General features: G+C 45.1%; 1 protein-coding gene across 6 annotated transcripts in view; it reads right to left on the reverse strand.

The window, feature by feature from the left end:
* ASXL2 (ASXL transcriptional regulator 2) overlaps positions 1–21380 on the reverse strand; it is a 246614-nt gene that overhangs the window by 13646 nt on the left and 211588 nt on the right. For 5 of the 6 annotated variants that reach the window (XM_048846047.2, XM_075126275.1, XM_075126274.1 and 2 more), the window contains 4 exons: positions 18663–18777; positions 13054–13206; positions 10567–10730; positions 1350–1446 (listed from right to left, as the gene is read on the reverse strand). In XM_048846047.2, the coding sequence (XP_048702004.2) occupies positions 1350–1446; positions 10567–10730; positions 13054–13206; positions 18663–18777 (529 nt within the window). The remainder of the gene's footprint in view (positions 1–1349; positions 1447–10566; positions 10731–13053; positions 13207–18662; positions 18778–21380) is intronic. The other variant, XM_048846048.2, reaches the window with a different exon arrangement.

Consider the following 21380-nt stretch of genomic DNA (forward strand, 5'->3'; position numbering starts at 1 on the left):
CCACTACCATCCCAGCACTGTATTTTTCCAGTATCTCTGCCTCATCTCACTCATTACCTCCAGAGACAGTCTTCTTGCCATGTGCTGCAAGTCACATTTTTTCAAAGGACAAGTCTCCAATAAAACCTCCTCTCTGCTCTTCAGTCTGGATAACCACCAGCTGGCACTTTGTCTTCACTGACCATTTTGAGTGCAGCTGTTTTCGCTTGTTAAATCACTATAGGACTGGAATTTCTCCCTGAAATCTCCATTATGCATTCACTAAACACCTTTTATTCAACATTTAGAGAGAATCTTTGATTATATTAATTAAAGAAACAGAATAAAATATTAAGATGAATGGAAAATGGGTGAACAACATTCACTATGTAGATGTCAAGGTGCTGTTGGCGGATTCAGAAGAATGCCTGATGAAGTTGGTGGTGATTATGTATGAATATGGCAAAGTATGGTCTAGAACTGAATGTGGATAAGACATGGTGGTATGCAAGAATCCTGGGAAAACATGCAAGATTCCAATGAATGACATGACTGTACAGCAAGTGAGATTATTGCTTTAGGAAGTATTATTATGGAAGATCAGAAACTGAAGTCAGTACCAAAACAGCAAGGGTGAGACACATTCTGGAAGAATAAACATCTGATGAGAAAAGACATAAATCTGAAGATTTAAGTCCAGCTCCTAAAAACTTACATTTGGCCTGTGTTAAATTACCTCTGTGAAACACGGACATGCACACAATTGATAATAAAGAAATTACAGTTCTTTGAATTATGGTGTTCTTGAAGAATTCTAAAAATATCATGGATAGGCTGCATAACCAACAAAAAGATATGGAGATGATTGGAACTCAAACACTAGTCAGAGATCTTATGAAAAGAAAGGCTTGATTTGCAGAGCACATTTTAAGGGGTTCAGCAGGCAATGCATGTTTATGGGCACTGGAAAGGAAAGCTGATGGCAGAAGAACACAAGGCAGAAAAAAGAAGACCTTGGGGGTGGACCATGTGGTATCCTGGGGAGATCGAAAGGATTATTTACCCACAAAAATATTAGAAAAGGATCACCTAACCCTTGAAGTCTTTAAACTACGATTTGAGGACTTCAATAGCACAGATATAGGTGTGAGGTTTTTTGCAGGAGTGGTGGGTGAAATTCTGTGGCTTGCGTTGTGCAGGAGGTCAGACTAGATGATCATAATGGTCCTTTCTGACCTAAATATCTATGAATCTATAACGAACGGGCTAGCAAGGCTGCAAACCTCCAGTAATGGAGATGCCACAATCGAAAAAACTCCTCAGAAGTTCACAGTTTACAGCTCCTTGCTTCCCAGTGGCGAGAGACTCACCTTCTGACAACCTCTCCTTCCAGCCCTGGGCAGCTGAAGTGAAGAACTCATTGTTGAGTGCGGAGCCACTCATCTTCATCAAACTGTCTGCCCCAACCTGAGAGAAACAATAAAGCAAGCAAACGTTAGCTCACTGAATTCAGATTTAAGTGACACGTAGAGGAGCAGAGTCTGGTCCGAAGATCACTGCTTGGACAGACAATGCCTCATGGCACTCCAAAGCTGCTCTTCTGATTGATCCAGGAGTAAAATTAATGGCCCCAGAAGGCCCTCCTTCACCTAAGTCTGGGTCCTGTAGAATCCTGGTGGATTTCTCTTGCCCTTCCATCTTCACCCCAATCCTCTACCCTCCCACTACCATGCCGCAGACACAATAAAAACCCTGGACAAATGAGAATCACAGGACCCTACAGGAGACAGGGAGAAACACAAGCTGATGCTTTATAAGTTGCACGACTCATAACAGAAAAGAAGCATTACAACTACCTCTCAAAAGGCTTCTGCAGGTACACGCCACCCTCCCTTCTAAATGATCACAGAGTAAACTCTGAGCTGCTGTCAAAAGCAGCAATGCTGGCAGTTTCCAGGGGAAAACCAAAAGGCGCACAAAGAGGACGTCAGGGACATCAAAAGCAGCATTTTAAGAGTCAGTCGCATTGTTTATTTGTACTTTCCTGTCTGTCTCCAAATATTGTTTCTTGTCTTAGACTTAGACTGTAAGCTCCTTGCAGCAAGAACCATCTTTGTGTTTTATGTTTCTAAAGCGCCTACCACAATGGCGGCCTGGCCCACTAGGGCTCCTAGGTGCTATGAAAATATATATATAATAAATAATAATAAAAGTGTCAAATGCACAGAATCACGTCCCTAGATATTGCAGACAGATCTGTGCCCAATGGGGGATCAGACAGTACAGCCTAGGAAATAATAATCAACCAAATAGAGCAGCTACGCTTCAGTGTGGTGTGCAAAAAGAGAAATAGTGTACTCTTGGCCAGTAGCTGTACACTTGCCACGTAGGGGAACGATAACAGGGGTAACAGGAGAAGGTCTGGCTTTCTTTCTGCTCGATGTATCATAGAATTACAAGTTTCATATATCAGAAACAAGCAAAAATCACGCAGTTCCATAAATCAGAGCAGCTCACCGGGGTCAATGGATGGTATCTTTTGTTTCTTATACAAGATGTAAACCTTGCTATTAGGCTCCTGGCACTCTAAATCTCCCAAGGCTCAAACAAAAGAGAGATTTAGAGCAAAGGGAAGAAGAATTATGTAGCAAGCTTTCAACAATGCAAGATTTGTTTCTTTAAGAGAAGCATTGTTTTCACTTAATATCAGCATTTGTGATGTAGATAATTAGTTTAAAATAATGGCAGTGACTATCAGTGGGTTTGCGTGGGACAGACTTACAGTGAGATCTACAATGAGGGGCAGTCGAGCAGCTGTGTTGTAATGATTTGGGAAAGCAGAGATCTTTCTCCTGCTCCAAGTACACGCTGCTCAACTGTAGGGAGCAGAATCCCTCACCCCAGCCATGGCATGGTCTATGTGCACTCTTGGTGTGGCTGGGTGTGGGGACATGCTTCTCTCAGCATCAGGTATCAGCAATTGCTGGAGGCCCGTTGGAGGGCTGGGTGGACCGTGGGTCATGTCTGGTAAAGCACACTTTTGGTATGTACCTTTCTGCTCTCTACAAGCCCATTAGGTAGTATTTTGATTTTCTGCACCAACACCCACACCATCCACTGGATCACAGCCAAACAAATGGAAGACAAGTGTGTGACCATGCAGGCTTTACCTATTCCCTTCTCCAGTTTTCTAGTTTAAGCAACTTTCCTTCTCCAGTTTATAGAGCCTGCAAATTCCCTGAGGAGCAAAATAGCACTGAGAGTGGTGGGTAGTTCTAAGAAAATTACCACAGTCTTATCTGAAATCTAAAATCCATCATCATGGGTCAGACAACATTTTTTCAACTACTCAGAACTCTTTCCCAATCAAATTCTGATTCAACACAGTGACTTGGCATGCAGGGTGAACTAGATTGCACAAGCTATAGCTTTGGTAAAACAAGATCACATTGCAGGAAGAAAAGGAATGCAGGGTAGGAAGAATCTCTGACTTTCTAACGGGGTTGCCAGCAGGAAAACATGCACTGTTTGCTAGGGCAGAAATTCTCACGAGCTTAAGAAAGCCCAGGTTTTAATCCACAAAAAATCATCCCAGCAGCCTCCCTGCCTAATTTTTAGGTTAGTCTGCAGTTTACAGTGCAGGGCCCCAGTGGCTTTCTATGCAGAGAGATCTAAAGGGTATTCCCCACTGTAATCCCAGTGGTGTTGTGCTTTTGGAGCTGGAGAAACAGGAAGAAAAGACCTGCAAATAGGTTACTCTAGAAGTTAGAGGGATATTGATTGTAAGTACTGCTGGAGGAAGTTACAAAACAGCATTTAGCAGAGGCGCTTTCTGAGGTTATAGTGAAACTAGACAACCTTTCCAAGCTGTAACCAAAAGGGCTCACAGTTCCCATTTGAAGGAAGATAAAACAAGTTTACTAACAAACAAAGTTGGGGCGCTGTACCCTGGGCATTTTATTATACTAAGTTAGTAGTCAAGATAGTCTTGACTGGAGTCTCATGAGGCTTGGGATAGAACGTGGGAAGATGGATTGGTTGGTTCATATGAAAGGGTGATGTTACTTTCAGCAGAAATTTTCAGTGTGGTCATAGAGTGACCTTGTCTTTGAAGAATATTGTGTAGGGAGGATCGGCCATGAGAGCCCCATCTCACTCATTTTTCTGGCAGAAGTAATAGTGACCAGAAAGGCCACTTTCATGGATGAATGTAGGAGGGAACAGGTGGCTAGGGGTTCAAATGGTGGTCTGGTGAGGCATTTCAATAGCAGATTGAGGTCCCAGGCCGGAGTAGGTTGGCGAACCTCTGGGTAAATGTTGCGGAGACAATTTAGTAATGGTGTATGTGTCGATCGAGGTCCTGTCAATCTCATGATGGAATGCTGTGATGGCTGAGAGATGGACTTTGATTGGTGAGGCCTCATCTGGAGTACTGTGTCCAGTTTTGGGCCCCACACTACAAGAAGGATGTGGATAAATTGGAGAGAGTCCAGCGAAGGGCAACGAAAATGATTAGGGGTCTGGAACACATGACTTATGAGGAGAGGCTGAGGGAGCTGGGATTGTTTAGTCTGCAGAAGAGAAGAATGAGGGGGGATTTGATAGCTGCTTTCAACTACCTGAAAGGGGGTTCCAAAGAGGATGGCTCTAGACTGTTCTCAATGGTAGCAGATGACAGAACGAGGAGTAATGGTCTCAAGTTGCAGTGGGGGAGGTTTAGATTGGATATTAGGAAAAACTTTTTCACGAAGAGGGTGGTGAAACACTGGAATGCGTTACCTAGGGAGGTGGTAGAATCTCCTTCCTTAGAGGTTTTTAAGGTCAGGCTTGACAAAGCCCTGGCTGGGATGATTTAACTGGGAATTGGTCCTGCTTCGAGCAGGGGGTTGGACTAGATGAGCTTCTGGGGTCCCTTCCAACCCTGATATTCTATGATTCTATGATTCTATGATTGAGCTCTTTGCTAAACCTGAGCGTTTCAGTTCCAGTGGGTATTCCAACACTAATGGTATGGGTATTGTGGAGGCCGTCAATTTTTTTTCTTGACACCAGGAGGAAATCTCTTCCATTTTTGAAGGTAAGTATTACATGTGGTCACTTTCCTGCTGTTTAATAATACATGTTGAACTTGTTCCAAGCAGGGTAGTTCGCCATGATAGAACCATGCAGGAGCCATGCTTGAAGGTGGAGTTTCTCCGGATTCGGGTGGAGAGTGCAACCGTTGTTCTGAGATGACAGGTTCGGATAGTGAGAGAGATCATGTAAGGGTACCATGCTTGCCTGGGCCACATCAGGACCATGAGGATGACTTTGGTCTTGTCCAGTCATATCTTGTGTATCATGTGTGATATCAGGGGAATCGGTGGGAACGCGTACATGAGTTGTGCATCCCATGTGATGAGGAAGGCCTTCTCCAGTGATCGTGGTCCAAGTCCTGCTCTTGAGCAGAACATTGTGCATGTGTGGCTCATTGGGGGAAGCAAACAAGTCCATGAGGGGAGTGCCCCACCGGCAGAATATGAATAGTAGGACTCCTTTGTTCATTTCCCACTCGTGGACTCGAGAGAAGTACCTGTTTAGCATGTCCGCCGTCGCGTTCTGACAGCTGGGAAAACAGGAGGCTGAAACATGTTATGTTGTGGTGTATGCACCAGTTCCATGGTTTCATGGCTTCAGTGCAGAGCGAGTGAGATCGAATGCCCCCTTCATGACTGATGTAAAACATGCAGGTGATGTTGTCAGTCATTATGCAAATTGATTCGTTCTTTATGTGAGGTAGGAAGTGTCTGCAAGCGTTGTGGACCGCACGTAGCTCTAGTAGGTTGATGTGTAACCGAGTCTCCAAAACAGACCATTTGTTTTGGACATTTGCTGACACATGTGGGCACCCCAGCCTATCAGCAAGGCATCCGTCATGATTACTATTGATGGGGTTCCTGTTGGAATGGGATACCCATGCATACATTTTCTGGTCTTGTCCACCAGTGTACAGTCCAGGACCTTGGGTGGTACTGTAAGTCCTTTGTGAGGCTGTGCTTGCTGGATATATATGCCAAGCTCAACCAGTCCTGTAGGCAGCGCATATGTAGTCTTGCGTGTCGAACCATGAACGTTGTGGCTGCCATGTGTCCTAGCAGTTGCAGGACAGTCCGAGCCGGTATTTGGAGGCTGACTCTTACCTCTGATGTAAGGTTTGTCAGAGTTGAGAATCTGTTCAAGGGCAGGGATGCCTTGGCTTCTATGGCATGGAGATGTGCCCCGATGAAGTCCAGTTGTTGGATAGTGATTAGAGTGGATTTTCGTTTGTTTATCTGTAGCCCTAGATCCCTGAATAGTGTGATTGTTGTTTGGACTGTGCCCGGTGCTTCTTGTTGAGTTGGACTTTTGAGAAGTGTGACAGAGCTCTGTCCTTGCCTCCGTGGGTCCCGCGTTTCCTGGCGGATTTTGCTAGCCTCAGAGGCTCACTGTGACCCTCCACGTAACCCTTCTTTCTCTAGAGACAAGGGTCACAGTCTACTGAGCCATTTTCACCATAAGCCAGCAAGGGAGGTGAGAAGTAATCCTTCCATGCACAGTCTCTGTTGTCTCCTAGTCTCAGTGATTAATCAGGGGGCAAAGGTGGGGGGAGGGGGAGCACGGGCCCACCCTCTACTCCGGGCTCCAGCCCAGGGACCCTAATAGTATCAGCTATGGTAGCTGACCTTTTAGAAACATGACATGTACAATTCCCTGGGCTACTTCCCCCACAGCAGCCCTCACTTCCTCAAGCTCCACTTCACCATTACCTCAGGGCCTCCTTCTTTGTGCCTGATATGGTGTGTACTACTCAGTCTCCCCAACTGCACAACTTCCTCCTACAGCTCCTGACATGCGCGCCCACCTGACTGCCTGGGAGGCTTTTAACTAGTTTCAGCCAGCCCCTGATTGGCTTCAGGTGTCCCAATCAACCTAGCCTTCTCCCTGCCTTCTGGAAAGTTCTTAATTGGCCCCAGGTGTCTTAACTGACCTGGAGCAGCTTTCATTTCACTTAACCTGGTACCAGGGATTTGTTTAGCCTGGAGCTAATATAACTATCTCCCACTACTTTTGTATAGCCATCTGGCCTTGCCCCGTCACAGAAGGCAATCGTCCAGGTAAGGGAAGATCATTATTCCCTGTTTGCATAGATGTGCCACTACTACCACTAGGGTTTTGAGAAAACTCTTGGTGCGGTGGATAGGCTGAATGGTCGGACTCTGTATTGGAAATGTTTGTGTCCTACAGAGAAATGCAGGAATTTCCTGCGAGCGGGGTGTATAGTAATATGAAAATAAGCATTGTGGAGGTCGAGGGCTGACAACCTTTTGCAGTATCATACCCTGTGTGACCATCTTGAACTTTTGAGCGAGAACGAACTTGTTGAGCTTCCTGAGGTCCATGATAGGTCTCCATCCCCCGTTCTTTTTCTGGGTCAAGAAGTAGTGGGAGTAAAACCCCTTCCCCTTGTATTGCGAAGGCAATCGTTCCATGGCACCTAGTTGTAGACGATGATTGACTTCTTGTCGTAACTGGTGCTCATGAGAAGGGTACCTGAAGAGGGATGGGGAGGGGGATAGGGTAGGTGGTCGGGAGGTAAAGGATATGGTATATTCCAATCATATGATGTCTAACCCTCATTGGTCCATGGTTATTGACACCCAGATATGGTAGAATGGGCAAAAGCCATGACTAATCATGGGGATGGATCGGGTATAAGTGCTGCCTGGTGAGGGAGGTTGCTCAGACCCTCGACCAAAACTTCAAAATTGTTGTTTGGGCGAAGCCCTTTGAGAAGTTGACGCTTGAGACTGAGGTGCTCTCCATTGCTGTGAATGTTGGTGTTTTTTTTGATTCTCATATTGCCTCTGTTGCTGTTGGTAGGAAGAGAAATCCTTGTTCCTCTGATGAGACTGGTATCGTCTTCTCTTCGCAGGTAGAGTGTAGATCCCCAAAGTGTAAAGAGTAGCTTGAGGGTGTTTCATCGAGTGGAGCACCTGGGCCGTCTTGGTCAAAAATAGCTTCTCTTGGTCAAAAGATAGGTCCTTGACCTTCGTTTGGAGTTCTTTAGGTATGCCAGAGGATTGTAACCAGGATGCCCATCGCATGACTACAGCCGTGGTTCTCACTGTTGTGTCCACGACATCCAAAGACCCTTGGAAGGTGGTTTAACTATGAGTTGACCTTAATTTATAATGGCCTGAAATTGTGATGGTTTCTCCTCGAGGAGCTCTGCTGTGAACGAGCTAAGTTTTCCATAATTATCATAATCTTATTTAGCCAGCAAGGCCGAATAGTTGGGTGATTCAGAACTGTAATGTCGCCAAGGAGTAAATTTTTCATCTGAATAGGTCAAGCCTGTTGTGGAGTGAATCTAAACTGTTGTTGTTTGCTGTGTTGATTAGCGGTGTCGACCACCAAGGAGTTGGGAGGCGGGTGTGAGAAGAGGAAGTCCACCCCTTTGGCAGGGACATAATACTTCCTATCCACCCTTCTGCATGTCGTTGGAATTGAGGCTGGTGACTGCTAGACTCTTTCTGCTGGCTCCAAAATCCCATCATTGATGGACAGAGCAATTTTGGAAGTAGATGAAGGTTGTAAAATTTGTGCCAGCTTGTGCTGGTTTGTCTGCACTTCCTCCAGTGGGATGTCCTGGCTGCAGGCAACCCTCTTAAACAGTTCCTGGAACTGTTTGAAGTCATCCACTGAGGTAGGCGGTGGCGGCATGATTGCCTTAACCGGGAAGCAGGAAGAATTGTGAGCAGATGTCGCTTCCTGATCAGTGCCTGTTACTGTGTCATCCCCAACATCCTGAGCCTTCGTTGGCTGTGGGGCGGGAGACGTGGGATTAGATCTCAGCTCGTCTCTATGAGCTGTGGGTGGCCTGGAGTGGGGGCCCCGGTAAGTTGCCATGGGGTCCCAATGTGCCCATTGGATTGGGAAGGCCATTGGTGGATACATCCACAGTGGTCTGTACCACGGTTGAGCTGCCTGGTTGTAAGGGTATTTGGGTCCCATCTGGCTCCAGGATGGTCCTTCTTTCGGTGATGAGTGGTGCGGTGAGAAAGTGCATAGTTCCTGCACATCATGATCATCATCTTCACTGGATGAATGTACTGTGTCATGAGAAGTATGGGGATCTCCTCTACAACTTACAGCTCTAGCTGTAACCATATCATGGGTTCTCTCAATCTAGGGCTGTCAGGGTATTGAAACCGCCCTGCCCTTCTCATATGGCTAGAAGGAAGGAAGGATCCTGGAATGGGAATGGGGGCCTCAGTATGAAAAATGTTGAGAACTCATGCTCTACAGCGCTGAAATCCTGCCTTTCCTCTCCATTCTGCCACAAAAGCTTTATCCATTCGTGGATCAAAGCTCACCTCACTTATTCCTCTGTGGACTCTTCATCTTATCTGAGCCCCCTTCAATCTTTAGAGAATGCTGCTGCTAATGATCATGTTTTTGCTTCTCAGACCATGTTGCTCCACTGTCCATCAGTTCAAGCTTTTTGTTATTTGTTTATAACGTACCTAGCGAGATGGGGTTCAGGCCTCTACATGCTGCCATCATAAAAACACTAAATAATAATATTCATCTTCACCATCAAGGTTCTGTGGAACTTTGCTTGTGTTTATATTGCTGCCTTCATTTCCACCTATTCCTCCAACTGCCTATGGACCTGCTAAACCGCCTTCCTTTATGCCTTCTTTGTATCCTTTTCCCACTCATCTTCATAATTTCTTAACCTGCTACTCCATATATATATATGGGCCTACCTCCCTCTTCTTATGCATTGAATTATTCTCTTCACTTTTCAGATCCTTTCTTAAAACACAGAATTCTTTCACTGGTAATCCACAAAATGTCCGAAATCTGCACCACATGTTCTGTAGCTCTAAATTGTGTGTTCTGTGTTCCAATTTAGAACAGAGACTTTGTGTAGTAGGGACAGCATCTTCCTCTGTGTTGACAAATAATTCATTAACACCTTCTCCCTTCTATGTAAAGCATTGTGCATCTATGCAAGACTAGAGTGCTATCCAGCCTATAACAGTGCTAACATGACAGCTATGGAGACATCCACAAACCATCAGGGGACTGGGCTAAAGTATAACAATTGTTTTCGAGACAATCTAGTAAGGCATCTCTGCTAAAAGGGTATGGGGATAAGACCGCATTTAAAGACTTTGGAAAAAAAAGCTGGCATTCAACACTCCCTGCACCTAGCATGACCACTCCACTACAGCAGAATCCACTGAGCTCACTACTGTTAGGAATGTAGGATTCACTATACTGGATAAAACTATAGGCCCATCACCTCTGGTATCCATCAATACTCAATGGTTCCCTGAAAGCAACACTCCATGTTTCTTTCCAAATAGTGTTGTATGTGGATGAAAAAAATGCCATCCCAGTTTCCAGCAAGCACCAGTTTATTTTCTGAAACTTGAGATTTGATTGCCCTTATCTCAGTGAATTGGCAATTGCTGTGTATGAAACCAACAATCCCTGGTTTCTGCATGTTGTTACCTGGAAACATAGCTCCTCTCTACAACAGAATATGTGGCATACCTGCCTGTCCACCTCTGGGAGCAGCAGCAGCAGCCGTTGCTGACAGTCTGTGGGTAAGACAGAGAATGTGTGCTTGTTGATCAGCGCCCGCAGATTTGTGTTCACTAAGATGGAGTCAGGTGTTTCCACATCAATTTCAGCACATTTCGTCCTCTTCAGCTGCCCTGTAAAGAACCACAGAGGTCTGTGTAACACATCACCTGAGGCAAGAATAAGGGCTCCCCGACCTCTGAGCAGCTCTTCACTTAGCTCATGGTTACATGAAGATATTAATAATGCTGTTCTGATGGCTCATTTTCCAACCCTGGAAGGGAGGGAGCAGTAAGCTCCCTGGCCAAGTCAGAAACAGAGCGGATGAAGATCCACCCTTCTGCCATAAGGATTAGCATTACATGGAATCGTGGGAGTTGGAGCGTGATGGGATGATTAAAAACATAATGTGAGGATTCTTGGGGCTAGGAAGGTCTCTCATCTCCCAAGGAAAATATTAACCCCGAATATTCTGCTTTGTCTGGGTTTGCCTAACTTTGCTGGGATTCCTGGCTGCCCATGGTAACGAGATACCAGAACCTCCCCTGTGCTGGGGTAGGAGTCTCTCAAGAGGGTTTTTTTTAGCAAGTGTACTTTAATCTTCTATTTTAATCCTGTGGCCAGGGGCAGCTTCTTCCTTTGGATTTCTTGCTGGTTTGTTTGTATTTTGTACTCAGCAAAAGCAGAAGTGATTTCGAAAAGATCAGTGCCATGTTCACAGGTTTCAGCAGCCAGCTCTGCTTGTGCTGAGACCACAATGCGAAACAAAGCAGTAATAATGAAAAAATATTCTCTCTTCTTCCCTTTTCTCACATGGTAAAGGTCCTGACCAGGAGTCCTGCAGTTCTAGCACCAATCCCCAGGCTACAGAAAGATTCACACGAGCACTGTAATTTCAGAAACAGCCTGACCGGAGAGAGCATCTGTACAGTGTATGCGCTTTCCTTTGGACTTGCCCGTTACACATTGTTGGCAACATGCCATTATGTTCTGTGAACTTCAAGTAAAAATGTATCATTAATAAAAAGCCTAATGAAGACTGTCATTGCATGTTCTGCCAGAGCGTGGGGATGATGCTTTTAAGGTAATTGCTCCCCACAGCGCCACTCCCATGGAAGCTTGTTTCATTTGGGAAAGGTGACTCGCACACTCAGAGGTCATTTAGAAAATGCCTCTGTAGATGTTGCTGTCTGTTTGGTTGGCGTTATTTCCCTGACCGCCGGATGGAGCTGGGTCTGGAATACAGAGCAGCTCTCTCCAGCTCGCTACACTGCGCCCCTCTCTCTGGCACAGGCACATACCCGAGGAGCTTGGCCACAAACAAGAAATGAACACGGCTCTGCCTTATTCTTTTTTCCTCAAATTTTAAATGAAGTGAATTTTAATGCTGGGATGGTGCAGTAGCTCTGGGGACGCTTGGTCCTTATGCCCAGAACAGGAACAGCAAAAGCAATCTTCCCTCATGTGGGCCCACCCACATATCTCAGCCCTGACCTGGAGCGCTTCAGTCTCCGTGGCATCCCTGCCCGTTGTGGGCATCCAGGCTGAGGCAAAGAAGGGGGTCAACCTGTGCACTGGGAGCAGGGCTGCACCCTCCTGTGTGAGGGTGGCAATGTTTGAGTGACTGACAAAGCAGCACGGATGGTAGAGCCCTGCGCAGATACAAAATTTGTATCTGCGTATATGGTCCGCAGATATAAAGCGATATCCACAGATTTGCAGGGCTCTACTGATGGCCTCTTGACATTATCAGACAACGTGTGGGTTGCCACACTGCAAGATCTTAAGAGGACATGGAGAAATTGCAAAGGACCCTGAATGGATATGGATGGAACCTTTCACCTCAAGGCCACTAATTCAGATCAAATCCAGCAAAAACTGTTACCAGAGGATGGATTTTTGGGCCCATATGAAGTGAGGGGGCTGAACACATGGTTTCCCCCTACTCCCCTGGCCTACAGAGACAAGAGTGAGATTTCATTTAAACTCCAAGCATCTGCAAAACAAACCACAAGCAACAAAGGGGTATTGAGAAACATGTAACTTTAAAAACCTGGCAGGAAACCAAGTAGCACTCTTGGGCTTGAAGGATGGGGTTTATTTTTGTTTCTTTTTTAAGGTAACAGAAACACCTTAAGTGCTAGAAGGAAAAGGCTGCTAAATAATGCAAGTCCTTTTCTGCCTCTGTTGCACAGAGGACTGTGAACACACGAGCCAGCAAAGCTTCCCGATGAGAAGAGCTGGGCATGGACATGTTTGTGTGTATAGAGTTTCTGAGTTGGGTGGTGGTTTCATTTTCCCTAATTCATGCTGAAGAGCAGGAGTGGCTTCCAGGATTGGCCAGAAACCTCTCCAACCCTGGAACTAGCTGCAGCTTTTACTTAATTTTCCGCTCCGCTTTTTACTCTGGCATCAGAGCAACAAAACCCTCTTTGTGCAGAAAAATAAATATCTTACTTGCATGGAGTCTGTCAGATCTCTGGAATGGTTTCTTCCCCAAGCCTGGCAGGGAATTATCAGCCTTAACAGAGGGAGAGGAGCTGGAGGTGGAGTTCTGAGGGCTGCTTGATTGTCCATCTGATTGCCTTCCTTCCCAAGCTGTACAGGAAACTGAAACATGTTAACATTGGGGATCTACAAACAATGAAGTGTTAAACAAGACATCTGTTTGAATGGGTGTAATAGAGCATTCTTTCGTATGGGTACCCTAATGCACAGCAGTGCCAGGACAAGAAGTTCTACAGGATGGACACTGAGCCCTGGTTACACTATACATTTAAGTCTGTATAACTATGTCACTCACAGATGTGGAAAATCCACGCCTGAGCAACACAGTTATACCAGCCTAACTCCTGGCGTAGACAGTGCTATGTCGACGGGACAGATACCTACGCCGATGGGAGCAGCTCTGCCATCTGCATAGGTAGCGTCTTCACTGAGCGCTACAGGTGTGCAGCTGCAGTGCTGTAAGTGTAGACAAGCCCTTAATTCTGCTCCTCTCCTTGCACGGATTTTCCAGCGTTCTTGCCTTATCGGGAGCTCTCAAATCATCATAGAAGATAGAGATGGAAAACAGTCTCCCGGATCATCTAAATCTATTCCCCATCAATGCAGACAGTTTATTCTTCATGAATCTCCCAGTCCAGTGATGGGACTATGAGAACTTCCTTTCAGACGCTGCTCTCCTATCTGATGGAGCTCATTGCTAACGGCGCTCCTTAGGCCACCCCCAATAATTCTTTTCCCTCCTTAGTGGTTATGCCCTTCATGTACTTCAGATTATTAACATGCTCTTCCCCCTAAATTAGTCAGATTTCACGCTTTTAAAATCTCCTCTTAAAACAATCCCTCCCACTCCCCGATCATTTGTGCTGCTCTCCGTTTTTCAATGTTCCTCTTTCTACAGCAGTAACATTTTTTCTGCTCACAGAAAAAGATTCCTGCTCCGGTCTAAGTGCATTTTCTTTTCCCCTTCTCTTCCTCAATAAGCTGAATTAAGAACATTAGCGAGTGTTTTCCCACTGCCTTAGATGAATATACAGTAACAGGCCTGCACTCCACATAGCCAAAGGTGCTCCCGTCCCTCGGCAATAGAAGAGGAACTCAGGAGTACACACGGTTAAGTCACAAAGCGATTGAACGCTGTTATTAATCACTTATGTTACAGTAAGACCCAAATGCTCCCAGCAGGATCACACCCCATCGTACTGGAGGTTTTATAAACACCCAAGGCTCTGACCCAGAAATACTGAGAGTCTAGTAAGACCAAAGGGCGAGGGAGAGAGCTACTTCTAGGTCTCAAGTGAATTAGTTTGATGGCCTCAGTCACAACTTTACTGGATGTTTTTTGCCTCTTTTTCTCACTCACACCCTGCACAGGGCTGGTGAGTCAGAGGTCAGGAGTGGAAAGCTGGATTCAAGGGACCTCCCAATCATAATGTAGCAGCCAAAATGAAGGGAATTCAGAGAAAAATAACAAAAATTATAAAGGAAGCTGAAGGGAAATGGCTCAGTATATGATTGGCTAAGAAATGACCAAAGGGGACATGGTAATTGTCTGCAATTATTGGGAGAATGTAAATGTAAGGCACAGAGAGGAATTCTGTAGGCTATGCAATGCTTTGAAGATTGTAAGTATTATGTAATATGGGTGTGAACCACTTCGCATATTAGACCAAAATTATACTACAACACCTCAGAATTATGTGGCAAGGCCAGGCCCTCTTATCTCCCAGCCTGCGGCCAGAAGCTGGCTGTAAGATGCACTCCATCCCCGAGGACATGAAGTGGGCCAGGATGGGGTCTTAAGACCATGGTAGAGGGGAGCTCTGAGAAGAAAGCTCAAGCCGAAGAGCCAGAGAGCCATTCAGGTTTAAACTGGTTAGCAAGAAAAACTTTGTGAAAAGTTTGAAATGGCACTGGGCTCCCACCAGCTTGTGTGGAAGGTTTTATGCACCTGCCACACCCATTCCTACACTTCAACATAAAATACACAACATTTTCCATGCAAACTAGTTGTAGCTCCCTTCTCAGGCCTTCCCTCACCTATCTAGGAGTGGCAAGAAGTGCCCCCTTCCCTTGGCATTTCCTCCTGCAAGCCTCCCCTATAGCTCCCATGTATGCACGGAGTAGTACAGGCAAGAAACGCTTTGGAAAGAACCAAGAAGTGGTTGACTTCCCTTCCCTTATTCCTCTCAACAGGGTCTTAACGTCAGAGCTGGCTTGGGACCCCCTGACAGCCAACCCTGTCAATGACTTCATTATTGAACAACACACAAAGTACATCTGGCAGATATGCATGTTCCTTACAGCTGGAAATATGCAGCCTAGCCTCAACCTTGCATTCATCTGAACAGATGTTACATAGGACATTCTAGCAGCAATTAAACAGCTAGCCAAGACAGCCTCAGCTGGTTTTGGTTTTGATTCTCTAAGGGTCAATTGAAAAGAGGGAATAAACCAACATGTACAGTTAAGCAGAAACAAGTCAAAAAGAGAGCCGAACATCAAAATTCTCCTTAATTCTACATGGCCAAGCCGAACTCCAATGTTCAGCATGGAACTCCCATGGAGACAGATCACCAGGCAGATCTGAGAGCTGAAAGTTATTCAGATTCCATAACTGCCCTGAAGCGGGGTGGCCACCCGCTCCTGCCTGGAAGGGCTTAAAACAGCCCTGGGAGAGGGCTGCGGCAGAGAAAAAGCTGGGCTGAGTGGGAGGCAGCCTCAGCTGTGGCCACGCCCCAGACAGACCCAGTGGGCCCGATAAAAGCCAGTGAAGCCAGGAGCAGGGGGACTCTCTCTCTAGCCTGTGGAAAGGGAGGGACCTGGCTGCTGGGAGCATACCAAGGTACCTGAGGTGGAGCAGGGCTGGGGGAAGGCCAGAGGAGCTGGGGAACTCCGGCTTGGAAACCCCCCAGGCTGCAGGCCTAGTGGAAGGTCAAATAGGTACTGGGGTTGCAGAGGGCAGCCCAAGGGGTAGGCAGAAGCAGCAGGTCCAAACCCCCTTTGCCTATGAGGAATGGTGCTTACACTGCAGTTGGCCCCAGGGAACGGGGGCGAGGTGATGACTGGCAGTGGCCACAGACTGAGGCGAGGTGGGGGTAGAGGGTTGGGGGTTCCCAGGGGAGGGGAGACCCAGATCTGTATGGGGTACTGCAGGTGGCAGCACCCTGGCATGAAAGGGGGAACCGGGGTCCAGGAGGGACTCAGGGCCTAGCGGCAAGCGGGACACCGGCCTGCAGAGGGCTCTCCGGAGGCTGGAACGCTAATTCCCTGGACCACGAGCAGGAGGCGCCGCAGGGGTTAGTCCGCCCTGCTACATGCCCACTCTGATCTTCTTTCTGTAGTTAATGGTTCACCCTATTACACCGGTTACAAGCTGCACCAGATAAGTCACTTTTGCAAGGCCTGGATTTAGCTTTTAATTTGGGAGCAGAAGTATCTGATGTTGCACTGACCTAATTGTTTTTTCTCTCCCCTTTTTGTGTATGTGAAGCTACTAGACAGACATTGTAATGACAGCTCCAGGTTTGGTGCTAACACAATGGAGTTGCTGCAATGTACCATGTCCTAGTATTTGTGTGTGCGTGTGTATCAGAAGATCCACTGTACTCACAGGAATGGTCATAATCTAGCCCAGTACCTGCCTACCGGTGTTCTTGTACGTGACCTGTATTGATAACTTGTGATAGGTCAGAAGATAAAGTTATAGTTAAGCTGCTCTCACAAAAGTAACTTTATCAAAATTAAAATATATTTTTTATTTTTGCTCTTAGCTAAAACAAGAAAGGAGATTAATCCCTACAGGGGAACGTTAAGCCCTTGCACCTTTATGAAGGACCATTTTCCTTTGTTGGTAGGATTATTTATTCGCCCAAGGCTGATAAAAAATGTTACACCTGCTGTATGACATTAATAAATAACGACAGTAAATAATGAATAATAATGCTCAGCACTTTGACTTCAAAGCACTGTACAAACATTAATCAATCATTAAGCATTAATAAATAACGTAGTCATTAATTAATGTTGTGCTTGGGAACCAAGCATTTGGAACCCCATTCAAAGGTGTGCAATGTTGGGCTTCTCCCCACCCATCTACACAGTGACCTACAGAAGCGGTGTCCTTCTCCCACCAAAGCTGTCTCCACCCCTCCTACCTTTTTTATTTAAAACAAAATTTTGGTTTCAAAATGCACCGTCCCCCACAAGATGTTCCTGACATTGATTCCCTGATTCAGGCCCTCTGAAATCGCTTTGAGAAGGGAGAATTGATGTGTAAACCAAGGAAAATATGTTAACTAACGTGTTTTAATTAGCACAGTGTTAAACACAAATTGTGCCCTTAGCACAGACAAAAGCAAATTTGTGCTTAACATCATGCTAATTAAAACGTATTTCTAGTGAGGGAACAGATCTCTGTGGAGATCTGCTCACAGCCCAAAGCTGTGTGGTATCTTTATCAATTATCTGGGAAAAGATATACAATCACTGCGGGTAATGTTTGGAGGTGACCCAACAATTGGTGGAGTGGTATATAAAAAGAGCAGATCCGTTTGACAGAGTGATCTGGATCACTTGGTAAGCTGAATTTGTTTGAATAATGTGTATTTTCATACAGCCAAATGCAAGGACACACATCTCGGAACAAAATACATAGGCCCTAGTTACAGGATAGAAAGCCAGGACACTGGAAAGCGGTGACTCTGAAAGGACTTAGGGGTCACAGTGGATAACCAAATGCGCATGAGCTCCCAGTGTGATGCTGTGGCTATGACAGCGAATGTGATCCTTGCTGCATAAGGGGAGATATTGAGAAGCAGTAAGGATGTGGTCTTACCTCTGTATTAGTGAGATATCACTGAATACTGTGTCCAGTTCTAGTGTCCACACTTCAGAAAGTGTAATGAAATTGTGAAGGATTCAGCAAACAGCTAAATGATTGACTCAAGTTCTGGAAAACATGCTTTATAGTGAGAGACTTAAGAAGCTACATCTGTTTAGCCTATCCATCAGAAGATTACAAGGTGACAGTCTATAAATGCCTACAAGGGGAGAAGTTTTCTGATAGTAGAGGGCTCTTTAGTCTACAAGACAACAACATAGTAAGAACCAGTGGATGAAAGCTGAAGCTAGATAAATTGAGTTTAGAAATAAGGTGCACATTTTTAACAGTGAGGGTGATTAACCATTGGAACATTTTACCAAGGGTTGTGGTATATTCTTCATTACTTGAAGTCTTTAAAGCAAAACTGGATTGCTTTCTACTCTAGCTCAACCAGAACGTACGGGCTTGATGCAGGAATTATTAGGTGATGGCTGTACTGTGCAGGGCATCACTCAAATGACCATAATGGTTCCTTCTGGCCTTAAAATGTATTAATTTTTCCTAACACAATGATTTTCCTAGTATAGACAAAGCCAAAAGGACAGAAGCTGGAACAGTTTAGAAATACAAAGAATGCTCTGGAAAACAGGGGCTCCCTCTTCCCCGAAAGCCTAGGAAAGGCAAGTTAGAGAGACATGGCCGTAAAAGAGAGCCTGGGAATCTCACTGCCTCATACCAGGTTTAGCAGGTGTGGAGTCACTGGCTGCCTTCACCGTCTTGAGTAGAAGATGCTGGTTAGAGGGCACAGGCATGCCTGCTCTGCATTGCTGCTGCTGCTGCTGCTTCAGGGCCTAGTGAGAGCGGGGAGAGGACACGACAGATAATACATTCAAACCAAGCTTGTAATAAAGAGCTTCAGAAATACATCCCCTGCTTCCAGTGCACTGTTCAATTTAAGGAGACACATTTTCTACTCTTTGTCTGCATAGAAACTGTTCAAATAACACAACAGGAAAAGATTTAAGTGGACCAGTTACTCAGGATCTTAAATGACCATTTCTTGGAACAGCGAGTCCTAGAGAACATGAGACAACTTGGAACAGCGAGTCCAAGAGAACAACAACTATATCTGTATCTAGAATTAACTATAATAGCACCACCAAATAATAATGACTACCAGGGCTTACATTCTCCCCGCGTATTTCCTGGGGCTCAGGGCTCCAGCCCCGCGGGGCATGCCGGGGCTCAGGGCTCCAGCCCCGCGGGGAATGCCAGGGCTCCTGCGGGTTTGAAAATATTTACTACAGCTCCTCTCAGGTTGGCTCTCGCTGAATTTAACCTCTAGTGACTACAGTACAATTAATCTCATCTTCCTCAGGGGAGGGATCTTACAATAAACGTGTACAGTGACATTAAACTTGAGTAAGGTGGAATTTTTAAAAATGAGGAAGGTAGTCAAAGATTCTAAAATTGAAAGTGAAGAAAATTAAAACCCTTTGCGTCAGCATGGAGGCTATTAAAACAACTATAACCAAGTCCTAGAAGGTATTCATACCCTTAACCAGAAGAGGAAGCAGGAGGGCAAGACATGAAAGTTGGGTTAAATGCTAAAGTTCACAAGGTCACCCAAGCCAAAAAGCTAAATTTAGCCCTAATGAAGCCAACAGAGAGTAGCATGAACTATGGCAGGTACAATGTAGGATGGAAATTAGGCATGGGATAGAAAGTAACAATGAAAATATTATAATGCCATTATATAAGTCAATGGAACATCCTCACCTCGATAGTGTGTTCAGTTCTAGTCACTCTGTCTCAAAAAGCATATATCAGATATAGTAGGGGTTCAGAGACAGGCAACAAAAAAATTAGAGGCCTGGAGAGACTTCTGTATGAGGAACAACTGAAAAGATCGGGAATGTTTAGTTCAGAGGAGACACAAATAAGTGGGGATATGACCGAGGTATACAAAATGACTAGAATAGAGGAGGAGATTAGGTACTTCTGTTCACCACTCATGACATAAGACAAGGGGATTGTTTTGTCAAGGAAACCGCAATGCAACACATTTAAAACTAGTAAATGAAGTATTTTCTACTATGCATAAATAACCTGTGGAATTCACTGCCACAATATATAATTGAGCCCAAAAAATGAATGGGATTTAAAAAAAATGACATTTATATTGATAATGCAGACATCCATAGTTACACTGGACAGGACAAAACATCTTTTTAGGATGGCTATAAACCCTCCTGTTTCAGGGCACAAGCAAAACATTGATTGACAGGGATTAGTAAGAAACTTCCTCTATGAGCAAATTATACCATAATTGCCAACGGCAGGTTTTTCTGCATCTTCTTCTGAAACATCTGGTACCAGCTACTATCAAGAAGATCCTGGACTAGAGGGAGCACCAGTTTGTTCTTGTATGTTGCTGGTGTGTATGTATCCGATAGTCCTATGTTATTCATAGATTATTAAAAATGAAAGTGTTCTAAAAATCCAGTTCACTTCTTGGCTTGATGCCATTTATTTGGTACATTTTTCTCAGCCAGGACAATGTAAACCAATTGTCATAAATATAAAGGGAAGGGTAAACACCTTTAAAATCCCTCCTGGCCAGAGGAAAAACCCTTTCACCTGTAAAGGGTTAAGAAGCTAGGATAACCTCGCTGGCACCTGACCACAATGACCAATGAGGAGACAAGATACTTTCAAAGCTGGAGGGGGGGAGAAACAAAGGGTCTGGGTCTGTCTGTGTGATGCTTTGGCCGGGGACAGAACAGGAATGGAGTCTTAGAACTTAGTAAGTAATCTAGCTAGATATGCTTTAGATTCTGATTTCTTTGAATGGCTGACAGAATACGCTGTGCTGAATGGAATGGATATTCCTGTTTTTGTGTCTTTTTGTAACTTAAGGTTTTCCTGGAGGGATTTTCTATGTTTTGAATCTAATTACCCTGTAAGGTATTTACCATCCTGATTTTACGGAGGTGATTCTTTTTACTTTTTCTTCTATTAAAATTCTTCTTTTAAGAACTTGAATGCTTTTTCATTGTTCTTAAGATCCAAGAGTTTGGGTCTGTGGTCACCTATACAAATTGGTGAGGATTTTTATCAAACCTTCCCCAGGAAGGGGGGTGCAAGGTTTTGGTGAGGGTTTTGGGGGTGAAGACGTTTCCAAACGGGCTCTTTCCTAATAAAATAAACCTGGTTAGACGTTTGGTGGTGGCAGCGAAAGTCCAAGGGCAAAAGGTAAAATAGTTTGTACCTTGGGGAAGTTTTAACCTAAGCTGGTAAAAGTAAGCTTAGGAGGTTTTCATGCAGGTCCCCACATCTGTACCCTAGAGTTCAGAGTGGGGAAGGAACGTTGACACCAATGAACAGAGTTTTGGTTTTGTTCTCAGTGCTGAAATGTTTGAGCTGCAAACACTTGCTGGGGGTGAGGATGCAG

The sequence above is a fragment of the Caretta caretta genome, chromosome 3 (assembly GCF_965140235.1).
Source record: "Caretta caretta isolate rCarCar2 chromosome 3, rCarCar1.hap1, whole genome shotgun sequence".
NCBI lineage: Eukaryota > Metazoa > Chordata > Testudines > Cheloniidae > Caretta > Caretta caretta.